Source organism: Sebastes fasciatus, chromosome 19, assembly GCF_043250625.1.
Source record: "Sebastes fasciatus isolate fSebFas1 chromosome 19, fSebFas1.pri, whole genome shotgun sequence".
NCBI classification, from domain to species: domain Eukaryota; kingdom Metazoa; phylum Chordata; class Actinopteri; order Perciformes; family Sebastidae; genus Sebastes; species Sebastes fasciatus.
The window spans coordinates 28,322,144-28,346,756 of record NC_133813.1 but is presented as its reverse complement, the minus strand read 5'-3'; the positions used below and the strand labels follow the sequence as shown (position 1 = coordinate 28,346,756).

Sequence of the window (24,613 nt, the reverse complement as noted above, 5' to 3'; positions counted from 1 at the left end):
TGGAGTGGATCAGTGCAGCCCCGTGGACTATAACCGCTTAGGTCTCTTTAGATACATTATGTCATTTATCATACTTTATATAAATTATAACCATCATATATAAATGGTAAATTGATAGTTAATTTAAACTTAAATTTAGTTAATAGTTATTTTATTGTTCACAAACAACAAATCGATAATAATGTTTACCATCAGTAATGCTAGAATTCATGTTATTTTAACAGTTTATTATTTTACATTTTATAACAGTTTATTTTTTGTTGGTTAATAATTGGTTTGTAAACCATCTATAAATAATATTTGGATGGCTACTATAAAGTTGCAACTGATGATTATAACACCTTGTTAACTGGTTAATAAATGCTATTTATTAAACATTATTTAGTTAATAATTATACTAGTTAATACTTTGTCGATGGTTAATAATCAGTTTCTGCTCCATCTAACTTTGAAATGTTTATAGATGATTTACAAATAATTTTTTAAAGGTTTACAAATCATTTCGTCATCATTAACAAATTCTTATAATAATAATAATAAACAATAAACTGTTAATAAATAGTTTACTAATGTAATCAGAATGTAATTGTTATCGTCTCCTATCAGCTATGAGACAATATAGAATTCATAAACAAATGATTTCATATTACACAAACCCATGATAAAATAACAGGAATAATAGCATTACTAATAATTAGAAAACATTATTAATTATCATTTCCTTGTTTGGTAACAGTAAAATAACGAAGTTTAATTAACTACCAATTTTCCATTTATAAATGATGGTTATTATAAAGTGTTAAACTAAACTTCCAGTACGGCTACGCTCTCTGTTCAAAACTACATTTTTGTGGCGGTGAAAATGAAAGGCCTTTACTGTGAATGCTGTCAAAGCCTGCCTTTATGTTCTAAAGACAATACTCTCATTAAAATAATACACTTCTGTTAGAAGTGACTCTGTGTGGTGCGGAGAGAAATTGAAAGAATAAAGGAGAATGTGAGAGGGAGAGAGGAGAAAGATGAGAGGACAGCTTTATGGGAATGTGAAATTAAAGTTTGCCGCGCAGCCTGCAGCGATAAGGCACTTCTAACACCGTGTTTGAGACCTAACACAAATCATTAACAGAGTTTCTCCTCTGTGATGTGCAATAGATGCACAGTAAACTGTGTGCTTGACTTTGTTTGCACATCCATGTGGGTGGGTGGCTACAGAAAACAGTTTGATGGAATATGCATGACTGGGCTTTGGTTTCTGTGTGCACAAACTTCTGTGCCGGTCTTTTTGCATGGGCGAGTGCACGCGGAACTACACAAGAGTGTGTCACAAAGCCTGCGCTGAGCAACTAATTAAAATGGTGTAAGTAAGTGTGAGGGAGCTGGTGATTTTGGCCAGCTGTTCTGTCTTCTCGGTGCTCTAATCCTCCGTAATGCCTCTCAGATCCTGCCTGTGCTTTACAATGCAGACTATCAGATAGAGAGGGAGGAAGGACACGGCAAAAATAAGAGGAGGATTTGGAGAACTAGTTACTAACATCTGGGAATAAATGTCCCGTTTTTTACTGAGCCAGATTTGGAACAGTTGAACTATTCCCAAAATACAAGCACTGACATTGTTTTAGCAGATATCTTTGGTGCAGCTGTAGCTACTTTGTGATAAAAAAATTATTTTGAATTAATAAACATGTGAAGGTTTTGGAATCTTTCTGTGCATTTTGCATTTTGTTTGTATTATTTGGAAATGGTCATGCATTCAGCAACATGAGGTGTATTTTCCTTCCATAATGTCTAAATGCTCTCATAGATGCACACACAACCATGCTCCTATGGTAGCAAAAAGTCAATAATAATGCATCGGGTATCTTTGTAAACTGTAATTTCAGTGCAACATACACATGATGCAGTAGTTAAAGGAACAGTGTGTAACATTTTGGGGGATCTATTAGCAGAAATGGAATATAATATTCATAACTATGTTTTCATTAGTGTATAATCACCTGAAACTAAGAATCATTGTGTTTCCGTTAGCTTAGAATGAGTCCTTCATATCTCCATAGGGAGCAGGTCCTCTTCACGGAGTCCTCCATGTTTCTACAGTAGCCCAGAACGGACAAACCAAACTCTCTAGAGAGAGACTTTCACGTTTTTACGTTACCTGAAGGCCACCGTAAGAGCAAAACCGTGGTACCGCCAGCTGCCGTCTGACCTCTGATGCTCCTTAAGTAGTGTTATTATGGTATGGATGACCTCTGAGCGAGGTGAACGGCGCTACCACGATTTGGCACTTGGCGACTCACGTTACCACAGTCTTGGAAAGGGAGTAGTGATCAGTTACTGGTACAGGTACTCAGTTGGCTGCAATCTGCAACCACACCACTAGATGTCACCAAATCCTACACACTGTCCCTTTAAGTTAAAGACAAACTTTTAAAATAACAAGCACACACTAAGACACACTTACAGTTCTGTCCTCCAGCGTTGCTGATTCGGAGAGCTGTCAGGTTGTAAAGGAGTTGTTGGAACTCCAAGGCAGACGATGGAGGTTCAAATCGCCTCTCATTTTCATGAAGCCTGTGAGATGAGAAGACAGGAAACACATCATTTACAGTATATTTGTGCAAACTGAGATTAAAACCTAAAACCTTAATTCTTTGTGTGGCTGATTCATCAACAACTGGAGTGTTTTAGAGTAATTCAATTACTCTCCACAACCAAGAAGAAAAGAATCGCCCTGTCACGTGTGCTTGACTTTTTATGACAGCGCTGCCAGCCGACACACACGGTGTGAAGAAGAATTTAAATGTGCTGACTTCAACACATATTCAGGGTCTTGATCACTGAGCTTTGCCATCTGCTGAAGGATGTTCTGCAAAGCCAGGCTACACAGCTGACATCTGCCTGTTTTACTCCAGGAATCATGCGCTCTTTCCATCTTGATGTGAGGTGCTGTGTCAGCTCCACATAGGCGATGTAGTGTTACAACATTTTCTCCCATTTTATTGTGTGAAGGTCCCAAAGGCGAGGAGCAGCAGCATGAAGGAACAGATTCATATAATCTTCACATGCAGGTGTAGGAAACACAATTACAAGTTTCTAATATGTGGTAACCATTAATAAGTATTCATGAGTGTCTCAATTTCTAATAAGCCATTAAGTCTGCAGTTACAAATGCAGGTGTTAATGAATTTGGTCCAGGTGCTCTGCAGCTCTTTTCCAGAGGGAGAAAAGGAGGAAGACCAACTGCAATGCTAGCGTGTCTGACATTTTGTACAGACTTTCACGGTCCCCAGAGGATGAGCCCCTGATTCTTCCTTTAGCGCCACCATGAGGTTGACATCTGTTGTTTTGAATGAAACATCACAATTACTATTGTATGACTGGCAACTGTGGTAATCCCTTAAAGGTAAAGTGTGTAGGATTTGGCGACATAGTTGTGTGGTTGCAGACTGCAACCAAGAGACTGCAGTGGTAACGTGAGCCGCTAGGTAAGGCCTCATAGAGCTGCTAGCATGGCTGCAGACTTTTGTTTAACTATTAATAAAGGCATTTTGTTACAACTTATAAACCATAATTATGAAGGGCACCTTATTTGAAAGTGGTACCCAATTATACTATATGAACCTTGTAATCAGAGGCAAAGCCCATAAAAGAACAAAGTGCAAAAGCTTTATTTTGCTGACCATATCAGCCTAAGTCAGGCCTTTCATGTGTGAGTGTTCCATGGCCTCTATTTTATTAGGTCAACTGTTCTCAGCACGACTCCAACTCGCTTTCAAAATGCTTCTTTTGTGCATGGCCTATGTCTCAGCATTCACATTTACACTGTGCACATGAGAGCATATGTGTGTGTGTGTGTGTGTGTGTGTGTGTGTGTGTGTGTGTGTGTGTGTGTGTGTGTGTGTGTGTGAGAGAGTGCATCCCTGGCTTGCCACACAGGCTCTCTATTGATGCGGCGGTCCTTGTTCCTTGGCCTGACATGTAATTACAAACTGGGCCTCAAAGCCATGGTAATGGAGCTGGTCAGACAGAGATAAGCAGAGTGTGCATGAAAGTGAACAAACTCCCAGTCATGCTTTCCCTATAGAGCGTCAGTGTCCCTTTTAATCAGCACCAAGCAGAGCGCAGAGAGCCATGCTGTAATTAAGCCTGCTCCGCTGAGGATGAGAGGAGATCATCGGGAGAGAAAAGCCGTAGAGAATACTGGACCCCCCCCTACAAGTGCCCTTAGAGAGAGAACAGAGATAGAGATACAAGGTGTGCAAGACAGCAAGACATAAACGGTGTGTGAGAGACAGAGAGGACTGGGAAGATAAGTGAGCATGTTAATTGACAGTAAGATTAAAAAATACAAATGACTTACTCAAATAGAACATGTGTGGTGAAATGCTATTAGCATATTCTAATTGTGCCTTAAAAACATTTTATTTAGATTGTCTATTAATATCAATACATAGTGTAAAACTATGCCCACTGCTTTAGTGATAGTATCTCAAGTTATCAATGACTCTGATCCTTAGAAATTAGGGGTGTAAGAAAATATTGAAAATATAGAGTAGTTTTGTGATACTGTATCGATTCTCAACACCGTATTGATTTTTGAGTAATAGTTTACATGCAAAGAGATGCACCCTCTCAGTGTATGTGCCCTCTCAAGTAGTGCTATGATGTTGGATGTTACAGGGAATGTGATAAATGCAAAGATCCCACTGTTCTGATTGCATAAAAAAGTAAATACAATTTTCCTAAAATTTGATTAAAAAAAATTGCAATATATCGCCGTGCTTACTTTACCTAGGGCTGTCAAAGTTAATGAGATGATAAAGCGTTAACACAAATTTGTTTTGATGCCACCAATTTCTTTAAAGCATTAACACAACTTGCAATTTAACCCAACCGCTATTCGATCTTCCGGAGGTTCTAGCGGGCTCAGTTTTAAAGCTAAAATGAAGATACTGGCGTCACATGAAACTACAAAACCTAATAAATCCATTGGTACCAGCCACGTCAAAGTACATGCTAGCTTGTCGGGAAGGAGGTTAAATAACACCCCAAAGTTACACTAAATTTACCAGGAAAAACTGTCATGTCCATTTCCAAAGTGTTCCGTTGACCTCTGACCTCCAGATCAGTGAATGTAAATGGGTTCTATGGGTACCCACGAGTCTCCCCTTTACAGACATGCCCACTTTATGATAATCACATGCAGTTTGGGGCAAGTCATAGTCAAGTCAGCACACTGACACACTGACAGCTGTTGTTGCCTGTTGGGCTGCAGTTTGACATGTTATGATTGGAGCATATTGTTTTATGCTAAATGCAGTACCTGTGAGGGTTTCTGGATCAATATCTGTTGTTGTTTTGTGTTGTTCATTGATTTCCAATATTAAATTTATACAAACATTTGCATACAGCAGCATATTTGCCCACTACCATATTGATAAGAGTATTAAATACTTATTATATATAGTAATACTTAGTATTAAATCTCCCTTTAAGGTACATTTTCAACAGATAAAAAATGTGTGGTTAATTTCCGATTAATCACGATTAATTATGGACAATCATGTGATTAATCGTGATTAAATATTTTAATCGGTTGACAGGCCTAAATGAATCGTAACCCTTGTCTCATGATACATATCATATCACCAGATTCTTGCCAATAGACAGCCCTATTATAAATGAGTTATCATGCTTGGTTGTAAGCCCTTTTTACATGTTGTTATGTCGTTCCAAACAACGTGCACTCATCAAAGATTGTGACCCATTCTGTGGACAAGACTGTAAAGAGTTCACTGGATAGTTGAGGTTTTATTTATTGATTAAACTATTCACCTTCTAGGTTTTGACCCTTAACCACTATAAAGCCAGAAAGATTAGTGCCATGGCTTATAAAACTGAGTCAAAGTTACGTAGAGTAAAGCTTTGTAGTTGTACTTTATCAATTTCTCTTCTGTTTCATTTATTGGTTATGAGGCTGTTGAAAGCCCAAAGTTGCTGCCAGTTATACCAAAACTTCACAGATTTCAATGATTAGATGGATTACTGTTCTGGAAAGAGTTATCATATTTGACAGAATTCTAATAAAATCCATTTTGTAACAGAAATTTGCTAGGCGAACCTAAAGTTTACATATACAGTTTTATACAATCCATAAATCTGGAATGCAATTATTCACATCAAATATTCAAACAGCCCCGGTTATTCTGGAAAAAGTTATTGTAAATTCAAGTAATACAAGAAGTGAGTTTTTGGCCTGGGACTGTAATAAATCACAAATGAATTACAGGTTTACCCAGGCACACGGTGATTGCATGTTTCTTCTTGCTTTGCTTTGTCACCTATAGCATATGTTTTTTGTTTTATTTTGGCAGCAATGAGCCCACTTTCTATTCAACATATTTAGCTGGTCCTGATCTATGATCAAAGTCAGTGAATTCTGAAAACATGACAGAAATGAGCTCAGTGCCAGATGGACCACATGCCTGCATTACTACTAGAGCTCTGCTGACTCCTGCAGATTGGCTCATACCTTTAAAGGCATTCATACGAGCACTTTCCTGAAACACTTGCCAGTGAAAACAGCTGATCACTGTATGTAGAATGTTTATCAGTCGATTATAAAAAGAGCATCTGTGGGGTTGCTTATGCCATAAATATTATGCTTACATGCTGCAGACATACACATACAGCTACAGGCGAGGCAATAAAACCTCCCGCCTACTGCTTTCAAGGGAACAGAGAGTGAACAGAGGGAACATCACAGAGAAGAGTGGATGCTACCTTATATAAGCCATTCACCTCCTCCTCTCATCAATCCCTAGCGCTTGGATCCCCACGCTTCCATATATTTTTTTCTTATCTGATTTTGAAATGATCTTTGCATCATGTGGGAGCACATGGCCACTTAACAGGTTAACATATTTACCAGCTATGAACACAGATACTGTCGGTCAACAGAGACGTGTGTTTCTGCTCATGTTTATTGATGCTTTCACATGCCTTTAGTGAAACACTTGGAAACACATACATTCCCATTTTAGAATTATTTTTGACACATGTAGCACCGGATTGTTGCAAATCACACTGCCAGATGGCCACACGGGTTGATGTGTGTTTGTGTGAAAGCTTAGACACATGTGTAAGTGTGTGTGTGTGTGTGACAGGGAGAGGCAGAAAGAGACCTAGGAAATATGAGGGAATGATATAGAGCATGCACTGAAGTGCATCTGTGCATGTACCTGAGAAGTGTAATGAGATCTGTGGAGAACTTCTCCAGAGAGGAACACTTAATGACGGTCTCTGTCCCCCAAGCTCCAGTGCATTTCAGAAAAGGAACCAAAAAGCTTCTTTAGCCATGGGCTCCTGGTGCCAAGGGGAAACTCATTACTAGTGCGCAGACACCAGAGAGAGGCATGGAAATATTGGAGGGGACAGAAAGACACAAGCTCTGTCCCAGTCCAGGGGCTGGATCCTCTGATGGAGCAAGCAAAGAAGATGTGTCCTTCTTGACTTAAAGACCAGGCTGAACCTGTGCCTGTGCCCATAATAAGATTACTCACAGGAACCAACTAATGGTGCATCCAAGAGCTCCTCGTCAACTACGTCAAGTCAAATAATTACAAATCTATCAGACTGGGTGCATTTTTACTGCCTTCACATGACTCTCAACATGCTCTCACAGCTAACGGTGCTAACAGTGTGCTGACAGAGCTAGCAGTGTTAACCTGGGAGGGAACCGGAGGGTGGGTGCTACGCTTCCGCAACGGCGCCGTCAGTCGGGACGGCGTTATCAGCTGTAACCGCCATATGAGAGCAGTGCAGAGCGTCTGTCGTGAGCTAGCTAGTGGGGCACACTCACATGCGCAAACATGCACTGAAAGGTCAAAGCATTAAGAGGCTTGGATTACAACACACACAGAGAGAGAGTGACTTCATTGTCTGCTCAGGTAGACATTACTCCTCTATATCTTTACATTAATAGTTGTTTGCTATTATAAATGCTCTGGATATCGTATAGTGCACCTTTAAGTGGTTAACAAAGTGTAAAAACCAGTGGTAGAACTGTGACATGTTGCATTTAATATCGTATCGTTGCTTTCGAATGCAGCAGGCAGAAAACTCTCTAAAGGAGAGTGAATATTGGACTTGCAGTACTGTACATTCATCAGGTGAACAGACATGTGACTCCAAATTAATTTTAATGTTGCTCTATATCTGCTGGATGTGTAAAATAGGCAAACGTATGCCAAATCAACTTAGAAGGTGATTAATATGCCAATATTGTCCTTACAGTTTGTCTCTGCTGTCTCCAAGAGGCCAAACAGTCAGTTATTACAGGTTTAAGACTGATGGACAACTGACAAATAGTGTTCTAGTTTGATGGTGAATACATTCATAAAGATCAAACAGTGAAGTTTATGCCTGAGTTCCATTATTTTAACCTTGCATTGCCTTTTTCTATGGTCCAAGTGGCTGATGACCACCTAAGTGGAAATACCTGGTAAATACAATGTGGATGTGTGATACTTCAGATACGTATTAAAGAGGATTGCCTGAACTCCATCAAACAACGCAAAACAAATAGTGAGATTTTCAGGGCTGCAATTCAAACTGCATTTTTATACAATATTTTGAGAAGCTGTTGAAATCACACAGTCCTTGTCAGCCCAGTACGGGTAGCTGGGCAGCTTCCAAAGCATACAAACATGTGAGGAACTGTTTCAGATTTCATGGCAATACATCAAATAGTTGGTGAGACATTTTACTCAAAACCGTAAATGTGAACCTCATGGTGGTTCTAGAGGAAAAGTCAGGGGGTCACCAAAGTTATTGGGTGGGCCAACTGATGACTGATAGACCAAAACTACCAAACTATACAGGATATAGACAGTTTACATGCAGCAAATATCTAAATAAATATCAAATACAGCAGCTTAATGTACAAGTAGGGCTGCCAAAGTTAACGCGATAATAACACAATAATGCAAATTTATTTGAATTCCACTAATTTCTGTAACATATTAACGCAACTTGCGATTTTTAGATTGTAGTGGCTCAGTTTTAAAGCTAGAGTGAAGATACGGGTGTCATATGAAACTGGACGAATGGAAAGGAGGTTAAATAACAATCCAAAGTTACGCTACATTTTGGTGAGGAAAAACTGGCATGGCCATTTTTAAAGGGCTTAACAGACATGCCCACTTTATGATAATCACATGCAGTTTGAGGCCACTCCCATGTTAATAAGAGTATTCAATATTTGACAAATCTCCCTTTAAGTTACATTTTGAACAGATAAAAAATGGGTGATTAATTTGCGATTAATTGAGATTAACTATGGACAATCACAAGATGAATCACAATTAAATATAATGTATTATTAATTGATTGACAGCCCTATGTAGAAGTCCAAGCGATATATTCCACACTAAAACAGAGACAGGTTTATTCCATCATACTACCGTTGCCTTGTCAGTAAAACACTCTATCTCTTTCCCATCACCTGATACTCCAGTTGAAGTGGGCATCATTTCACCCACCACACTAAAACCAATTTCAACAAGACTGACCTGTCCTTTGTCAAATGCTGTTTTCCCCCCACCACAGACAACAGTACAAGTATATTGACTCCTGCCCAAACTGCCAACAATCGTAGTGTGATTCTGGACAACCGACTGCTGTGTGAGCCCGTCATTGCAACCACAACACGATCCTGCAGGTTTGCACTTCACAAAATCCATCAAGTCAGACCTTTCCTCACTGAGGATTCTGGCCAGCTCTTTGCTCATGCTTTAATCATCTCCCATCTGAACTAGTGCAGCTCCCCACCTAGCAGAGTACAACTTACTCAGAATGCTGTAACCCACTATAGCTTCTCTTCAGCTTCTTTAAAATTTAACATATCTCGGCTTTTTTAGATTCCTTTCAGCAGCAGCCAGCTGCCCACTGATATCAAGACTTTCAGAGTGTGATCCCAGAAGTATGCTGAGGCGCTACAGGACTGTTTTGAGCTAATGGACTGGAACATACTGTACCCTGTGGAGCACAGAGAGAGGACAATGCAGGGCTCCCCCGGCTGCATAACATGTCAATTTCCATGTGGACCCTTCAATGCCATTAAACAGTTTGCTATTTTCTGCAGTTCTCTTTAAACAAACTCTGGAAAACAAAGAAAATGAAATCCCTTCTTAGGGGAGAAGAGGGCTTCCAGGGCTGGCTACAGGGAGGAAGTTAAGTTGGTCTGTGGGTGCTGAGGAGGAGAATTAAAGATAGAAACACTGGGGCAGAATTGAAGACAAATTGCAACAAAACAGTGTGAAGGAGGTGCTGAGTGGGATGAGAAGGATTACTGGCATCAAGACGCCAGGCCAAGTGGGGGAAGAGAACACAAATAGAGTGACTGGCTTAAGTCTGTTTTTAACAGGTTGAACGTGGAGACCGGTCCAGCTGCACCCACTCCCCAAAGTCGACGGGCCTAATGAGACCTCTCCACAACAATACGACTGATTACACTCCCGCCTCCCCACAGGCTGGCACACCAGGGGTCACCTCTTCAGCCCAAGTCACTCCCGTCTCCATATTGACCACTTTACCGTGAAGGGTAGGAAGGGAAAAAAAAGGCCTGCAGGAGTCTTGGTAGAGAGCAAATTGTTGCAAGGAGAACCAAGCGAAATGTAATATGAGATGAAAGAGCCGGTAGAGGATTTCAAGCTGAGAAAGTGGTGGTGGAACAGCCCTACGTATAGCTGAGGGTCAAAATCAACAACAAATTGGACTGGTCTGACAACACAGACGATGAGAGTAGGCTGTTCCCTTTAGGAAGGAACTCCATGTTCTAGCACAGTCTGCCTGTTTAGTATGCTGGTGAGGCAGACGCTATGAACATCTTGAAGGAAAAGGAGGAAATTGTCACTGGGCCGAAGACAAACGTTCTGGACAAAACGCGTCTGTCTCAAAACAGTACTCACATGCACATATGTATATTGAAAGAGTTATTGGTGACTGTAATTGTTGTAAATGTTAACCTATCCTTTAACTGCATCTTGGGTTAGTTTTGAATAAAGTAAATAAACTAAAAACTACAGCTGTCAATCGATTAAAATATATTTTATCGCGATTAGTCAAATTTTGTATCTGTTCAAAATGTACCTTAAAGGGAGATTTGTCAAGAATTTAATACTCTTATCAACATGGGAGTGGACAAATATGCTGCTTTATGCAAATGTATGTATATATTTATTAATGGAAATCAATGAACAACACAAAACAATAACAGATATTGTCCAGAAACCCTCACAGGTACTGCATTTAGCATAAAACAATATGCTCAAATCATAACATGGCAAACTGCAGCCCAACAGGCAACAACAGCTGTCAGTGTGTCAGTGTGCTGACTTGACTATGACTTGTCCCAAACTGCATGTGATTATCATAAAGTGGGCATGTCTGTAAAGGGGAGACTCGTGGGTACCCAGAGAACCCATTTACATTCACTGATCTGGAGGTCAGAGGTCAAGGGACCCCTCTGAAAATGGCCATACCAGCTTTTCCTCGCTACAATTTAGCGCAAGTTTCAAGGATTATTTAGCCTCATTCCCGACAAGCTAGCATGACATGGTACCAATGGATTAGGTTTTCTAGTTTCATATGATGCCAGCATCTTCACTCCAGCTTTAACACTGAGCCACTACAACCTAAAAATCGCAATTTGGATTTGTGCAGAAAAGAAATTAGTGGCGTTAAAACTAATTAGCGTTAACGTACTATTATCACGTTAACTTTGACAGCCCTACTGAAAACTATTTCAAATGTCTCAACACGGACTTGTTTACACAGTTACACAGATAAAGTCAGGGTCAGGATGCAGTGAAAAACTAAATGCAGGTTGGCACAAGACAACTCAATCTGCTTTAGTCTCAGTTTCCAATATAGAGATGCTAATCAACAACACAAACAAATTATTACAACTGACACATGCACAACTTAATATAATCTAACAGTAGACACCAAGAAAACAAAAACAGCAGACTGCCAGCTACGAGTAATGTAAACACCATCAGCTCTGTGTGACACAAACTGTGTCGCAGCTTGATTTTGATTGCCGCTATCTTGGTTCCAATATCCAACCTCTGATTGCTGCAGCACTCAAAGAGGTGTTGTTGCCCTCGAATTATAACACACAGTGTGTACGTATAATAGCAATATTTGTTAGGCCTCGTGACAAGGTACTGGTGAAATCAGCATTCATATGAAATTGCTCTGTGAGTTGTTATCTATATATGTATATTTCTGTACATATGCTGCTGGATTGTATGAACGTGATCTGATTATTGAGTGTGATTATACATGTAGGTGTGGGAGGCTTCAGTATGCATTATACCTGAGTGAGTGAAACTACTCAGACATTTCAAACTGCAACTGTTAACAGCAAAGTGCTGCGTGCGGTAGGTCAGAGATGTTTCAACTCAGAGATTCATGGATAAAAAATGTGGACAAAATATTTAATTCAAACTTAACTTTGCCATTAAGTAACAAAATCACTGAGCTAAATCCTGCCACACGGGCTGCAACTATCAAGCTTTTTACTACAATATTGTATTTAGATACTATATCCTGTGTACAGACCTAGATAACATCTGGACAGGGTAACTTTTATACATATATTGCATTGATCATACTTTCTCCATATCATTTTCACATTTTTGGCTATATATACTGTACATTTGTTTCAAATGGATGGTGCGTTCGCCTGAAGTAGTTAGAGTGTTGAATTGTTTTTTATCCTCCTCATATGTATATGTTAAAGTTAAACTGCCAATAACCCCCCCCCCAAAAAAAACACTTCATAATTTAATCATAAACCTAAATTAATCAATTTATAAAGCATGAAGTGTATTTGAAGTGTAAGGGCCCTATCTTACACCCGGTGCAGAGAGGCGCTCAGCGCAGTGCAACTCTCATTGCTAGTTTCAGACTGACGAAGTTGTCATTTTCACGCCCAGCGCCCACGTTGTTTAAGTAGCAGATGTACTTGTGCCCATGGGTGTGTTGGTCTAAAAACGTGATGTGGCTCATTGCTATCTTGAGGCAGCAGAAAGCGAATGCGACCAACAAAAATGTGGTCTGAACAACATTTTCACTGCAGAAAACCGCTCGCTTTTCCAATATGCCAGTTCCGCCATTTAAATAGCAATGCGCTAATGTGCAGGCGCACCTGGCTTTTAAAGGGAATGGGAGATGACACTCCGATTTTTTTAATTCATGTTAACACACCTATGATTAAATAAGAAACTAAATACAACCCCTTGGCCCCCTTGCCTTACTCTGCGCCCAGATTATGCGCTGTTTAACTAGCAAAGGTGGAGTTGGACATTCCCTAAATGCACTTAGGTCATGCACTTTAGGCCGTGTGCTATACATCGTTAAATAGGGCCCTAGTCAATCAGACAGTTAATCAAAATGTGTCAGTTTTGTTTACATCCCTAACGTTTATATGACCACTTGTGGTATACTATTATCTATATTCTACTTTTTGCTCCCTCGATGGCCCAGTTTCCCTCATCCAGATCAATAATGTGACATTTCATCCGCTGGCTGTTTTGTGGCTGCTTGTATCAAATTTGAGCCCCTGGTGTTGGCATATCAGGCTGCGAACGGACCACTGCCCACATACTCCTACCTCCAGGCCATGGACCCACCCTCCACTCCATCTCGTGCTCTGCATGCTGTCGCTGTAATCCAATTAGCTCTCCTTTCCCTGCCTCCTTGAGCCTACTAGTGGAGTGACCTCTCCAGTCCAGTCAAAACATCAGACTCCTACAATCTTTGTCACTAGATTATAGAAGCTTTCCTGTATTCCCATATTTTTGGTCTGATGTGATCTTTCCAAAAAGAATCCCTTTATTTCATATAACCTGTTTTCAGCCATGCTAGCACCATGGCTCTAGGGATGGTCATTCATGGCCCAGACTGAAATATCTCAACAACAATCTGATGGATTACCAGGAAATTTGGCTCAGACATTCATGGTCCCCAGAGGATGAGTCCTACAGGCTTAGGTGATCATTTGACTTTATAGCTAGCGCCACGAGCAGGTCAAATTTTTCACTTATCCAGTGAAAAATCTCAACATATAGTGAATGGTTTGGTACAAAATGTTATACAGACAGAAATGTCTTAAAAACTATTGGATGAATGGCCATGTAATGTAGCACACTCATTTACATCCCCCTTTGATGAATTGCTATGTAAAGATATAGAGGAGTACTATCTACCTGAGCAGAGAATGAAGTTGCTCTCCCTCTGTGTGTCTTTGTTGACATAGTCAGGCCGGCCGTGTGTGCTTTTAGTGCATGTTCGTAAATGTGTGCATGTCCCACTGGCTAGCTCACGAACGCCGCTCTGCACTACTCTCATATGGCGGTTACAGATGATAAACGCCGTCCTGACTGACAGTGCCGTCGCAGAAGTGGTCCCACCCCACCCCCCAGATTAACGCTGTTAGCTCAGTCAGCAGTGTTGCCGTTGTTTTACTGTTAGCACTGTTAGCACTGTTAGCACAGGAAGAGTGTCGGGCTTTGAAGCAAATTTTCATAGTGGTCAAACGGCGGTACTACAACTTCAAGTGTTCGTCACGTGATGCCGTCGGGCCCAAAAATACTTTTCCCCATAGACTTACATTGGGAAACAGATGTCTGTAACTCGGCGGATGATTTTTTTTCTTCAGGTAAATCAACTTCCCAGTATGAACACTTGAATAGTCCTTATTTAAATTATGAGGTCCTTAAAAAAATGTACAATGTACTCATAGCCAAATCCAGAGTTATTTCCCTTCCTCCGTTCATGTGAATGAGACCCAGACTTCATGCTCCACTGAGCAACTCTCATAGGAATGAACAGGAGACTCCAACGCTGTAGTTCTCTTTATACATATAGCTCAGCTGTCGCCATGTTGAGAGCTGTGAGAGGCAATATTTAAGCACCTTTAAACAGCATATGTAGCATAATGTAGCATTTGATCATTCTCAACTTTATACGATTCTTGTATTAATCTTTCTTGAACTTTTACCTTTCTTGGTTTTACTGTGCTGTATCACTAAGTCAAATTCCTGTGTACATTTGGCAAATAAAGCCATTCTGATTCTGCACACATTTCAAGCCACTCCAGGTGAGAGCATCTGCTAAATGTATCAAATGTAGTAGTATGGAAATGTAATGCTGCTGCTCGGTACCTGCCAGATCTACATGACAGCCAGCGCATGGGGGAGCTGGCTCATCACTACATTCATATCCTGACATTCTGCTGGGACCGTGTTAGCACAGTCAACGTAGGTGAGCTGTAGTCAGTACATGGGTGTCCTGGATAGTCGCTACTCTGCGGACTCTATATCTATTGTAACAAGGAACAAGTCAGGCAACAGGGAGCTGAATAGATGCAGAGAAAAACAAACATCCCCGACATCCATTCTTATGCACACATTCAGGCAAACACTTTGGTATTCTCCAGGGAGACTCAAGTTCAACAGTAAAACAAAAACAAAAGAAGAAGCATGTGCACAGACTTACAAACTGACAGCCCCATGCCTGCATCCTTGTACCTGACAATGAAGGAGTGCCGTGATGTGAGGCCGGGGTCAAGGTCAAGCACTGGTTGGGGTGAAAGGTCAGCAGAAAGGGCGACTCCAGAGCCTTGGAGAAGCAAGGTGACGTGGTCGGGGAGCAGCTCGGTGGTCTCAGAGGTGAAGGTGATGGAGAGGAGCTGGCCGTAGCTGTAGACTTGATGACCCAGGAATTTGTCTGGTGGGCGGGCAGAGAGGGGATGTTAGAGAGGTGGAGTGGAGTCAGCTTCATCATTGAAGCCTCAGTCAACACTCTGCCATCAATGTAGTCACAAACATGAATTTCTGTTTGTGCAAGTGTGTTGTGGTGGAAACTGAATTAGTATTTATTATTATTTATTCAGAAATATTCTGCCTGTTCCTATTTCTTTCAGTGTGTGTATGTGTGTGTGTGTGTGTGTGTGTGTGTGGACGTCAGGGCAAAGGGGTACAGGCTTTTTGAGCCCACATGGAGCACTGCAGGAGTCTATGTGTAATTACCCACCCTCTCATCTCTGGCTCATTACAGCACATTAACAGGACTTCAAAGATCTTAGCAACCACTAGACACACCCCTGTTACCAACCCCCAAAACTGGCTGAAGGAAAAACACTCACAAGTGGTACTTTTGATATATAAAAACAGGCAGGAGTCTTGCCGTCCCTCAATATGGAGATATGAAATAAACAACACATGCTATTGTAGAACGCCTTGCACCAGTTGTGCTCTAAAAATGAAAAAATCATAACAATTTTGAGAACAAACAACTATGCTGCCATTCTCTACCAGCTCTGGGTGAGCGAGTGGGCAAAACTGACAGGTTGCACGCTTGGTTGCCACCTTGTTTCTGAGCGTAATCGTGTGTGAAGTACATCCTGAGCTCTTCTGGGGGTTGGGAGGGCTAAGAACTTGAGTGGGTGATTTTGCTTGCGAGGTGCCTCTGGCGTCATTCGGAGCAATTCAACTGTCTGATCGTCTAATATCTGCTCAACCAACAGCCCCCTTTTCTCATCTCCGCCGGGCTCTTGTGTACATCTACAGCCCTCTCAGCGTGATGTATACGGCCACATTAGTCAGTGTTTTTATCTGACCTGCAACACTTTTTCACTCTCCAAAATTAGGTATTTGGCTCCTGTCTGTAATGTAATACTCAGTGATGTGTTAAAGTAATTAAAGTAATAAGTTATTACTTTTTTAAGTAAAAAGCAATGTAATTATTATTTCAATTAAGTCTAAACAGTTTTTTCTTCTTTCATTATTTCATGGTCCAACAAATAATGCTATTTGCTTTACCAATCACTTCATTTGGTTTATTCTATTTTTATATTAGTAGTTTTGCTGTATCTTTTCAGCTACTCATCCAGCTGCAGCGGCACTTATTTTAGTTCAGCTCCAGTGTAAGTTCAATTTAAGTTGTTGTTTTTGTATGTGTTCGTCACAGTTTGGCTCTGTGTCCAGATAACTTCAGACTTTTTGTGAGGACTGGACTGAGTTGTAGACTTTGTTTTCTGTGCTTTTCCTCCCGTGTTCCTGTGTGGCCTTTCCCTCCTTTGCCCGTCTACACACCTGCTCTGAATCAGCTTCGTTAGTCCTCTCCTGTTCCCAGAGTTTTACACCTGCCAATCAGCTCCCTGCCTAATCACATCATTCGCCTCCCCTGAGCATCTCCTCCTCTACCATCAGCTGTATAGAAAGATGGACGATGTGACAGCTCCCCAAAAGTGAAGCCAAAACATCTGGATCGCCCCCTGGTGGCTGGCTGCAGTATAGGTCATAAGTCCCGCCCCCTCCATGTTGGATACACGTCAAATAATTTTTTTCCAAAGATGATTTCTGTCATTTTAGGTAGTTCTTATCACGCTGATGTTTATTCAATTCTGAACTGCTTTGAGTAAAGTAGTCTTGCAGTCAGGGGCTCGGGAATTGTATGAGAGAGTAAATGTAACTTTAACTTTCCATAACCGTCACCAGTCTGTGTAATAGAACAGGTGAACAATTTGATGATTAAAGTAGGTTTAGATCATGGTTAGTTGTTGTGTCTTTCTAGCCAAACAGCTACCATGGTGCTAACGTATCGGCTAGGAGGCTCACACTGGCAAGCTGCGGCCGTGTTTGGCTCGTGATTGGCTCAGACGGGTGTGTGGGCGGGACCTCGATACCGCGGCTCCAGCCCCCTGATAACTACTGCACCAACTCTGGCTCCAAAGGACGTCAAAATCTCGAGATGGCAGCTCCCGTATCCGGGATAATTTGGCTTCACTCTTGTACAGTATGAGGAAGTGGAGACGCATCGTCCATCTTTATATAAAGTCTATGTTCTCTACATCTGCACTTTGACTTTGAATAAAAAAGTTATTTCTTCAAGTTCCTGTTGCCTGCAGTCTCCTGCGTTGGGTCCAGCTGCTCCACTCTTCCTGACACGAGTGACACATTACTGTGTCTCTATTCGTCTTAATAAGCTGCATGTTTCACAAATAAGAAACCAAACTGAAAAAATAAGCTTTTACACACTCTTACATGAAACAAGACGCCCTGCTGCCTTCCATCGTAGCTGTTACTTTAAACAATTCAATTTGAATGGGAGGATACATGAACGAAGGAGCACGATGCTATTTATAATACTATTCAACACTGCGGGATGAGTATTAGTAGGAAATGAAAAACAGTCAGTGATGGAAGGAGAAAGGCTTCAATTACATGACCGATCAATAGCACTTTCTGTTCCGTGTCCAATAAGACGTCATTCATGTCGATGTGACTCCAGAATCAATAGAAAAAGATAATTACAGCCAATCAGCAGCAGGGGGAGCGGCTGAACAACCACCAATCATCACCAGTGAAGACAACACTTTCTCAAGTGAAATGAGCTTCCACACGTCTCATTGTAGTTTCACAATCAATACATATTGATGACAAGGAACAAGAAAAACCAGCCAGTCCAGAAAAGAGAAGAGGCTTAGATTAAATCCATCACCAATTAGACAGGAAAGCCTTCAATGAGCCCTCTCGCATCTAAACATCTTAACCAGCGGAACAACAACCAATATGAGGGAAGGGTGTAAATAAAATAAGAGATCAATACTGACTCCTGAGTGCAACAAGTCACCACTCATACCAGGGCTAATTTAGACCCAAACACATACAAGACTCAAGTATAGAACAAACTACTTATACTGTTTAAACTGTTTGCTCAATTTCCCCACAAATGCATTTCTTACTTACTGTGACATGCTGTCACTTACTGTGACATTACTGTGACATGCTGTCTGCAGCTTCATAGGCTCTACTACACCAATGCTTCAGCTAACGTTATTCTTACCAGAGTTTGTACTGTGTCCCTACAGCAGTACACAGCATATGGAGCATGTTACATTTATTCATTTGATTTTTGATTAGGGAGGATGATTACATTAGCTCCACTGACTGGGCTGGTTTTATAATGAAAGTTAGCAGCAGCTAGGTAGCTAGCTGAAAAGGTTGGCGCCCAGTGTGTTCAAGAAATGGGGAGAGGAGAACGGCAAACGTTGTGGGAAGAAAATAGAGAATCCATAAATGATCAAGTGTGCACCAAGGCCTAAAAAAAAAGGAAAACTAAAAAGCTGAAAAATGAAATGAGCAAGTGAAAAATAGAAGCGTAAAATATTTGTATATATTTTATATGCTGCAAATAGACAAAATATAAAAGAAAGATATAAATCTTCTTTCGTCTTTTATTATTTAACTAACTGCATTATTATTGAGTATTAAGTTATATTTTTGAATTATCTAATAACTAGGGCTGTCAATTGATTAAAATATTTCATTGTGATTAATCGCATGATTGATCATAGTTAATCGCAAATTAATCACATTTTGTATCTGTACTAAATGTACCTTAAAGGGAGATTTTGTCAAGTATTTAATCCTCTTATCAACATGGGAGTGGACAAATATGCTGCTTTATGCAAATGTATGTATATATTTATTATTGTAAATCAATTAACAACACAAAACAATGACAGATATTGTCCAGAAACCCTCACAGCTACTGCATTTAGCATAAAACAATATGCTCCCATCATAACATGGCAAACTGCAGCCCAACAGGCAACAACAGCTGTCAGTGTGTCAGTGTGCTGACTTGACTATGACTTGCCCCAAACTGCATGTGATTATCATAAAGTGGGCATGTCTGTAAAGGGGAGACTCGTGGGTACCCATAGAACCCATTTACATTCACTGATCTGGAGGTCAGAGGTCAAGGGACCCCTTTGGAAATGGACATGCCTGGTTTTTCTCGTCAAGATTCAGCGTAACTTTGGAGCGTTATTTAGCCTCCTTAGTATCAAGCTAGTATGACATGGTTGGTACTGATGGATTCCTGAGGTTTTGGGCCCGCTACAACCTAAAAATCGCAAGTTGCGTTAAAGAAATTGTTGGCGTTAAAACAAATTTGTGTTAACACATTATTATTGCGTTAACTTTGTCCGCCCTACTAATAACATTTAGTAATTGCCTTTTGTCAGTTTCTGAGCTCCATTCAGTACCTTTGTGTAAAATAGCTCATAAAACTTAGACATAATCTCTACATCCTCCTCTATGAGGTGCTGTATATTTGCCATTTTATAAACTTCGGTCTCCCCAGTCAGCTAGTCAGAAACACCACCCTCAATGCACTCAGCAGAATAGCATCCGCCAGCAGATGCTCATCGTTGCATTACGTTAATAAGTGAGAACAGTCTCAGCAGAGCCACTATTTTGGGGGAACAGAGAGGAGGCAATTACCTGCATTTGGGGAGTGACGCACTATAATAATGAGTAATATAAGAAACTCATGTTCACAGAAAATAAAAGTCAACAGATATTACTTTTGAAATGATTAATAGGAAATGTATACTGCACATTCCTTGCATAAGGGTGGGTAATGAGCCCAGTAATACTGTTGTGTGACTAAGCTAATATTCTCTCCTGAAGTGCTCCCTTATGGTTGTGAGTAGTTATGTTTCAGCTTGCTGGCCATTATTCTGCTGGGGTCTGATTTGCATCAGTGTGGTTCCTGGTAGTTCTTCCATTGTCTGTGAGGACAGAAGTACCACAGCATAATTACTCATAACCCTAATAGACCATCCAGGAATGGCCCCACTTGCGGGCCCCCTCCAAAGTAATGAATCACTATAAAAATGCAATGAGAGGATTATTCATGTGTAAGCGTGATCTGCTGTCTGCGTATTGCCATGGATTTATATTCATTATTTTATCGCACATGACAAATTGGATAAAATTAAAAAGTTTAGCAATTTCTAAATACCACATCGTGCCGGCTGCACATGTACGTGAGGGTGTTTCTCTTTTCACAATACTGACATTCACATTTTCATTGTAACATTCAGTGCAGTACTAACCATTAGTCCATCAATTTAGATCATTCTCATTCAAATGATTCATTAAAAGAATAGTAGAAATCCTCTAATATTCTTTTTGAAGGTTTGATGAGAAGATTATCATTTTTATAGTCTGTACGCTAAATACAAAGAGACAGGAAAGAAATAACTTGGCATTAAGACTGAAAACAGCCTGGCTCTGTCTACCAGCACCTCTAAACCTTTCTGATTTACACTTTATACCTTGTTTGTCTCACCCATATAAAAACTGGTGAAGTAATAAGAAGTTATACAGGGTTTTACGGGGTTACACCAGATAACCTGGAGACGCCAGGAAGTCACTGATCCCAACCAAAAAATAGTTTGAGCACATGGCAGAGGTGGACGAAGTACTCAGATCTTTTACTAGCAGCACTGGGTAGAAATGGAGCAAATATGAATAAAAAAGCATATTTTTATAAAATGGTCACTATATCCTGACAGTAGTGCATGAGACAAGGAATCTGAAAAACATCATGTTCCTCTGTGTCCTCTGTGTCCTCCGGTGCTCCTAACGGCATCTGCAAGATTTCCCAGACCGGAGGAAAACAAGCAGTCAGAGCTGATCTGAGGTCTGCCTAACAGTCAAACTAGGCAGCGCTGATCAAATATGAATCAATATTCTGTTACTGTAATGAAAAAGTTTGTGACCTGGCAGCCATGTTGAGATCAGTTGAGGAAATACCAAGCACCGCCCACCAGCCGGAGCAAACTTTCTAATTTTACATCTAAACAGTACAAAAGATGTTTCTGACAACATCTGAGGAGAGAAATAGTCATTACAGTAACAGAATATTGATTCATATTTGATCAGTACTGCCTAGTTTGACCGTTTGATCGGAGTTTGCGAGTGATTGACAGCTGCTTCCGTTGAATAAGCAGCCAATAGGAACGCTCTCTGAAATGACCTGTGATTGGTCAAAGTCTTTCGTCACTGTCTAGATGTTCTAAAGCCTGAAAACAGAGCCATGAGGATGAGCAGAAGTCTAGTTTTCTCTCACAACACTTGAATTACAATATGCTGAAAGATTATTATAGACTCTTTGCCCAATGATGCCAAAAATATTCTGCCTACTGGTACTACCTCTGCAGGTTTAAGTAAAAGTAGTAATACCATAGTGTGAAAATACTCTGTTATAAGTGAAACTCCTGCATTCAAAATGTTCTTGAGTAACTTTCCACCAATGGCACATAGCTATTGTTTCTGCACTTTGTCTTTTGTACAGATTAAACAACAAGATATACAGTGTGTTAATGAGTCATTTTTAGAGGTGCCAACAGGCAGATTATTTAACCTTCAGACCAATCCCAGTCTTAAAGGGACTATTTGTAACTTCTTACACATATAAATCAATCTGGGTCGGTGTGCCATGCGCGCTCGCGTGTGGCTACGCTGTTCAGACTCAGACTCCAACACAAACTACAAGGAAGCACCAAAACCTCTTGGTTGTATCTAGTGAAGCCCGTCTGTTAAACAGAGTTGGCCGCGGTCGGAGGACGCGGGGGAGACCGTAGCTTTGGTCTCCAGGACCGGAGTCTCTGCTGTACTCTGCTCCTCTGCTCCTCTGCCTGCCTTCACTCATACACCGCGCTCCTTCTCTCTCTCTCTCTCTCCACCTCTCACGTGCATGCTGATCACTCCACGCTGCAGAAGAGTTAGTTTAGCTCTGAGAATATCTAGTGAATAACAGTGGACGTTAAGTCAACGAAAGTCAGCGTCCTGTTGCTCAGCCTCGCGCTTGTGCTCGCTCTACATAGACATGAAGGAGCATCACTCAAAACAGTGAGGAGACACACGTCAGCTAAAAGCACAATATCACTCTATATTTCAGCTGCTTGGCAGTAATGTTAGCTGACCAGACGGAGGGCTCTCCATGAATCAATGCTGATCCTAGTGTTGGCTTTTCCTGCCGGAGGGAACAGGGGAGACACCAGAGTTTTGGACACGGGAAACCTCTGTTGGTCTGGAGGAGCTGCAGCAGTTATTACAGGTGTCGCTGTTAACAAGCGATTTCTGATTCTGACAAACAGTCCCTTAATGCTAAAATAAGATAACTGTCTCCTGACTGTAGCTTCATATTTAGCAAACAAACACAGGAGTGGTTTCAATCTTCTCATCTAATTCTCGGCAAGAAAGCGAATTTGAGTATTTCCCAAAATGTCAAAGTATTCCTTTAAGCATCAGAAAAAACAAGTTATTTTAATATGTCATCTTGGGCTCCGGGAAGTGATAGGCAAAACTATAATATACAGTATACTGTATATATTATATAATAGAAAAATGATCAACACTAAATGTTTCTGATATTAATAAAAGGTGGTTATGGTTGCAGCCGTGGGTCAGTCCTACAGTAAATGATGCTTGTATTTCAATCAACAACTTCAAAAAACAGAAGAGAAAACACAAAGCTTTAACCTGTGAAACTCTATTTAGTTTCTATGCGTCTGCCAGAATGATCTGAAGTCCACTGACTGTGCTGCCGTTGACACTCTGCCAGGAGCACATAAAGCCGCCATCACAACAAGTGATAGATTCCCCTATAACTTTTGGGGAACGGCGGAGGAGCTCACGATCAATCAGGGAGTTTAGACTTTGCTCCAACCAAATTAAATCAACTCAATTTCAATTAAATCACAGCCGACTCGCACAAACACAAGTCCCACTGAGACTCTAGCATCGACCAGCCATGCAGACAGTCCGAGGGCAAAGGTTGGGCGGACAAACGCTAAACTTTTAAACAGGTCCAACACTGCACTGCCTGCAGGTGTACTATACGTGACCTGAGACCTAATTAACATGAGAGGAAGAATGTTTCATTCATATTCAATTGGACTTTTAAAGCAATCTACACCACGCTATGCAGACTGGTGCACATACACACTGAGTACACCTATGCAACCAATAGTGATGATTTGTCTTAGATATAAATCTAATATAATAGACATAAAGTGTGCTACTTAAAGAAACAAATCAACTGAATGAATGAGAATACTGTATGTGCTGTTCTGAACAGTCTTAAAGCTGAAGTAGGCCAGATTGGAGCGAATATGATTAAAAAAAGTTATTTTTATAAAATGGTCACTATATCATGACAGTAGTACATGAAACAGGTAACCTGAAAACAATCATGTTCCTCTGTGTCCTGCGGTGCTCCTAACGGCATCTGCAAGATTTCACAGACCGTAGGAAAACAAGCAGTCAGAGCTGATCTGAGGTCTGCTGTCCAGCTGCCGTCTATGAGAGCCGGCTGTCAATCACTCGCGAACTCCGACCGAACGGTCAAACTAGGCAGCGCTGATCAAATATGAATCAATATTCTGTTACGTTAATGTCTATTTCTCTCTTCAGATGTTCTCTGAATCATCTTGTAGTGCACGGTTTAGCTGTAAAATGAGAGAGTTTGTTACGCCTCCGCCATTGTGAAATCTGGTGAAGTTCCGGTCAAATGACCGGAGCACAGCCAATAGGAACGCTCTCTCTCTGAAATGACCTGTGATTAGTCAAAGTCTCCCGTCACAGGCTAGATGTTCTAAAGCCTGAAAACAGAACCATGAGGAGGAGCAGAAGTCTAGTTTTCTCTCACAACACTTGAATTACAATATGCTGAAAGATTATTA

At 40.8% G+C, this 24,613-nt stretch overlaps 1 protein-coding gene across 1 annotated transcript in view; it reads right to left on the bottom strand.

Annotated features, from left to right (window-relative positions):
• Positions 1–24,613, bottom strand: part of lamc3 (laminin, gamma 3) — a 128,896-nt gene that overhangs the window by 42,603 nt on the left and 61,680 nt on the right. Inside the window, exons 10-11 of the mRNA XM_074617126.1 lie at positions 15,597–15,795; positions 2,459–2,568 (exon numbers count right to left, since the gene is read on the bottom strand). Of these exons, the coding sequence (XP_074473227.1) occupies positions 2,459–2,568; positions 15,597–15,795 (309 nt within the window). The remainder of the gene's footprint in view (positions 1–2,458; positions 2,569–15,596; positions 15,796–24,613) is intronic.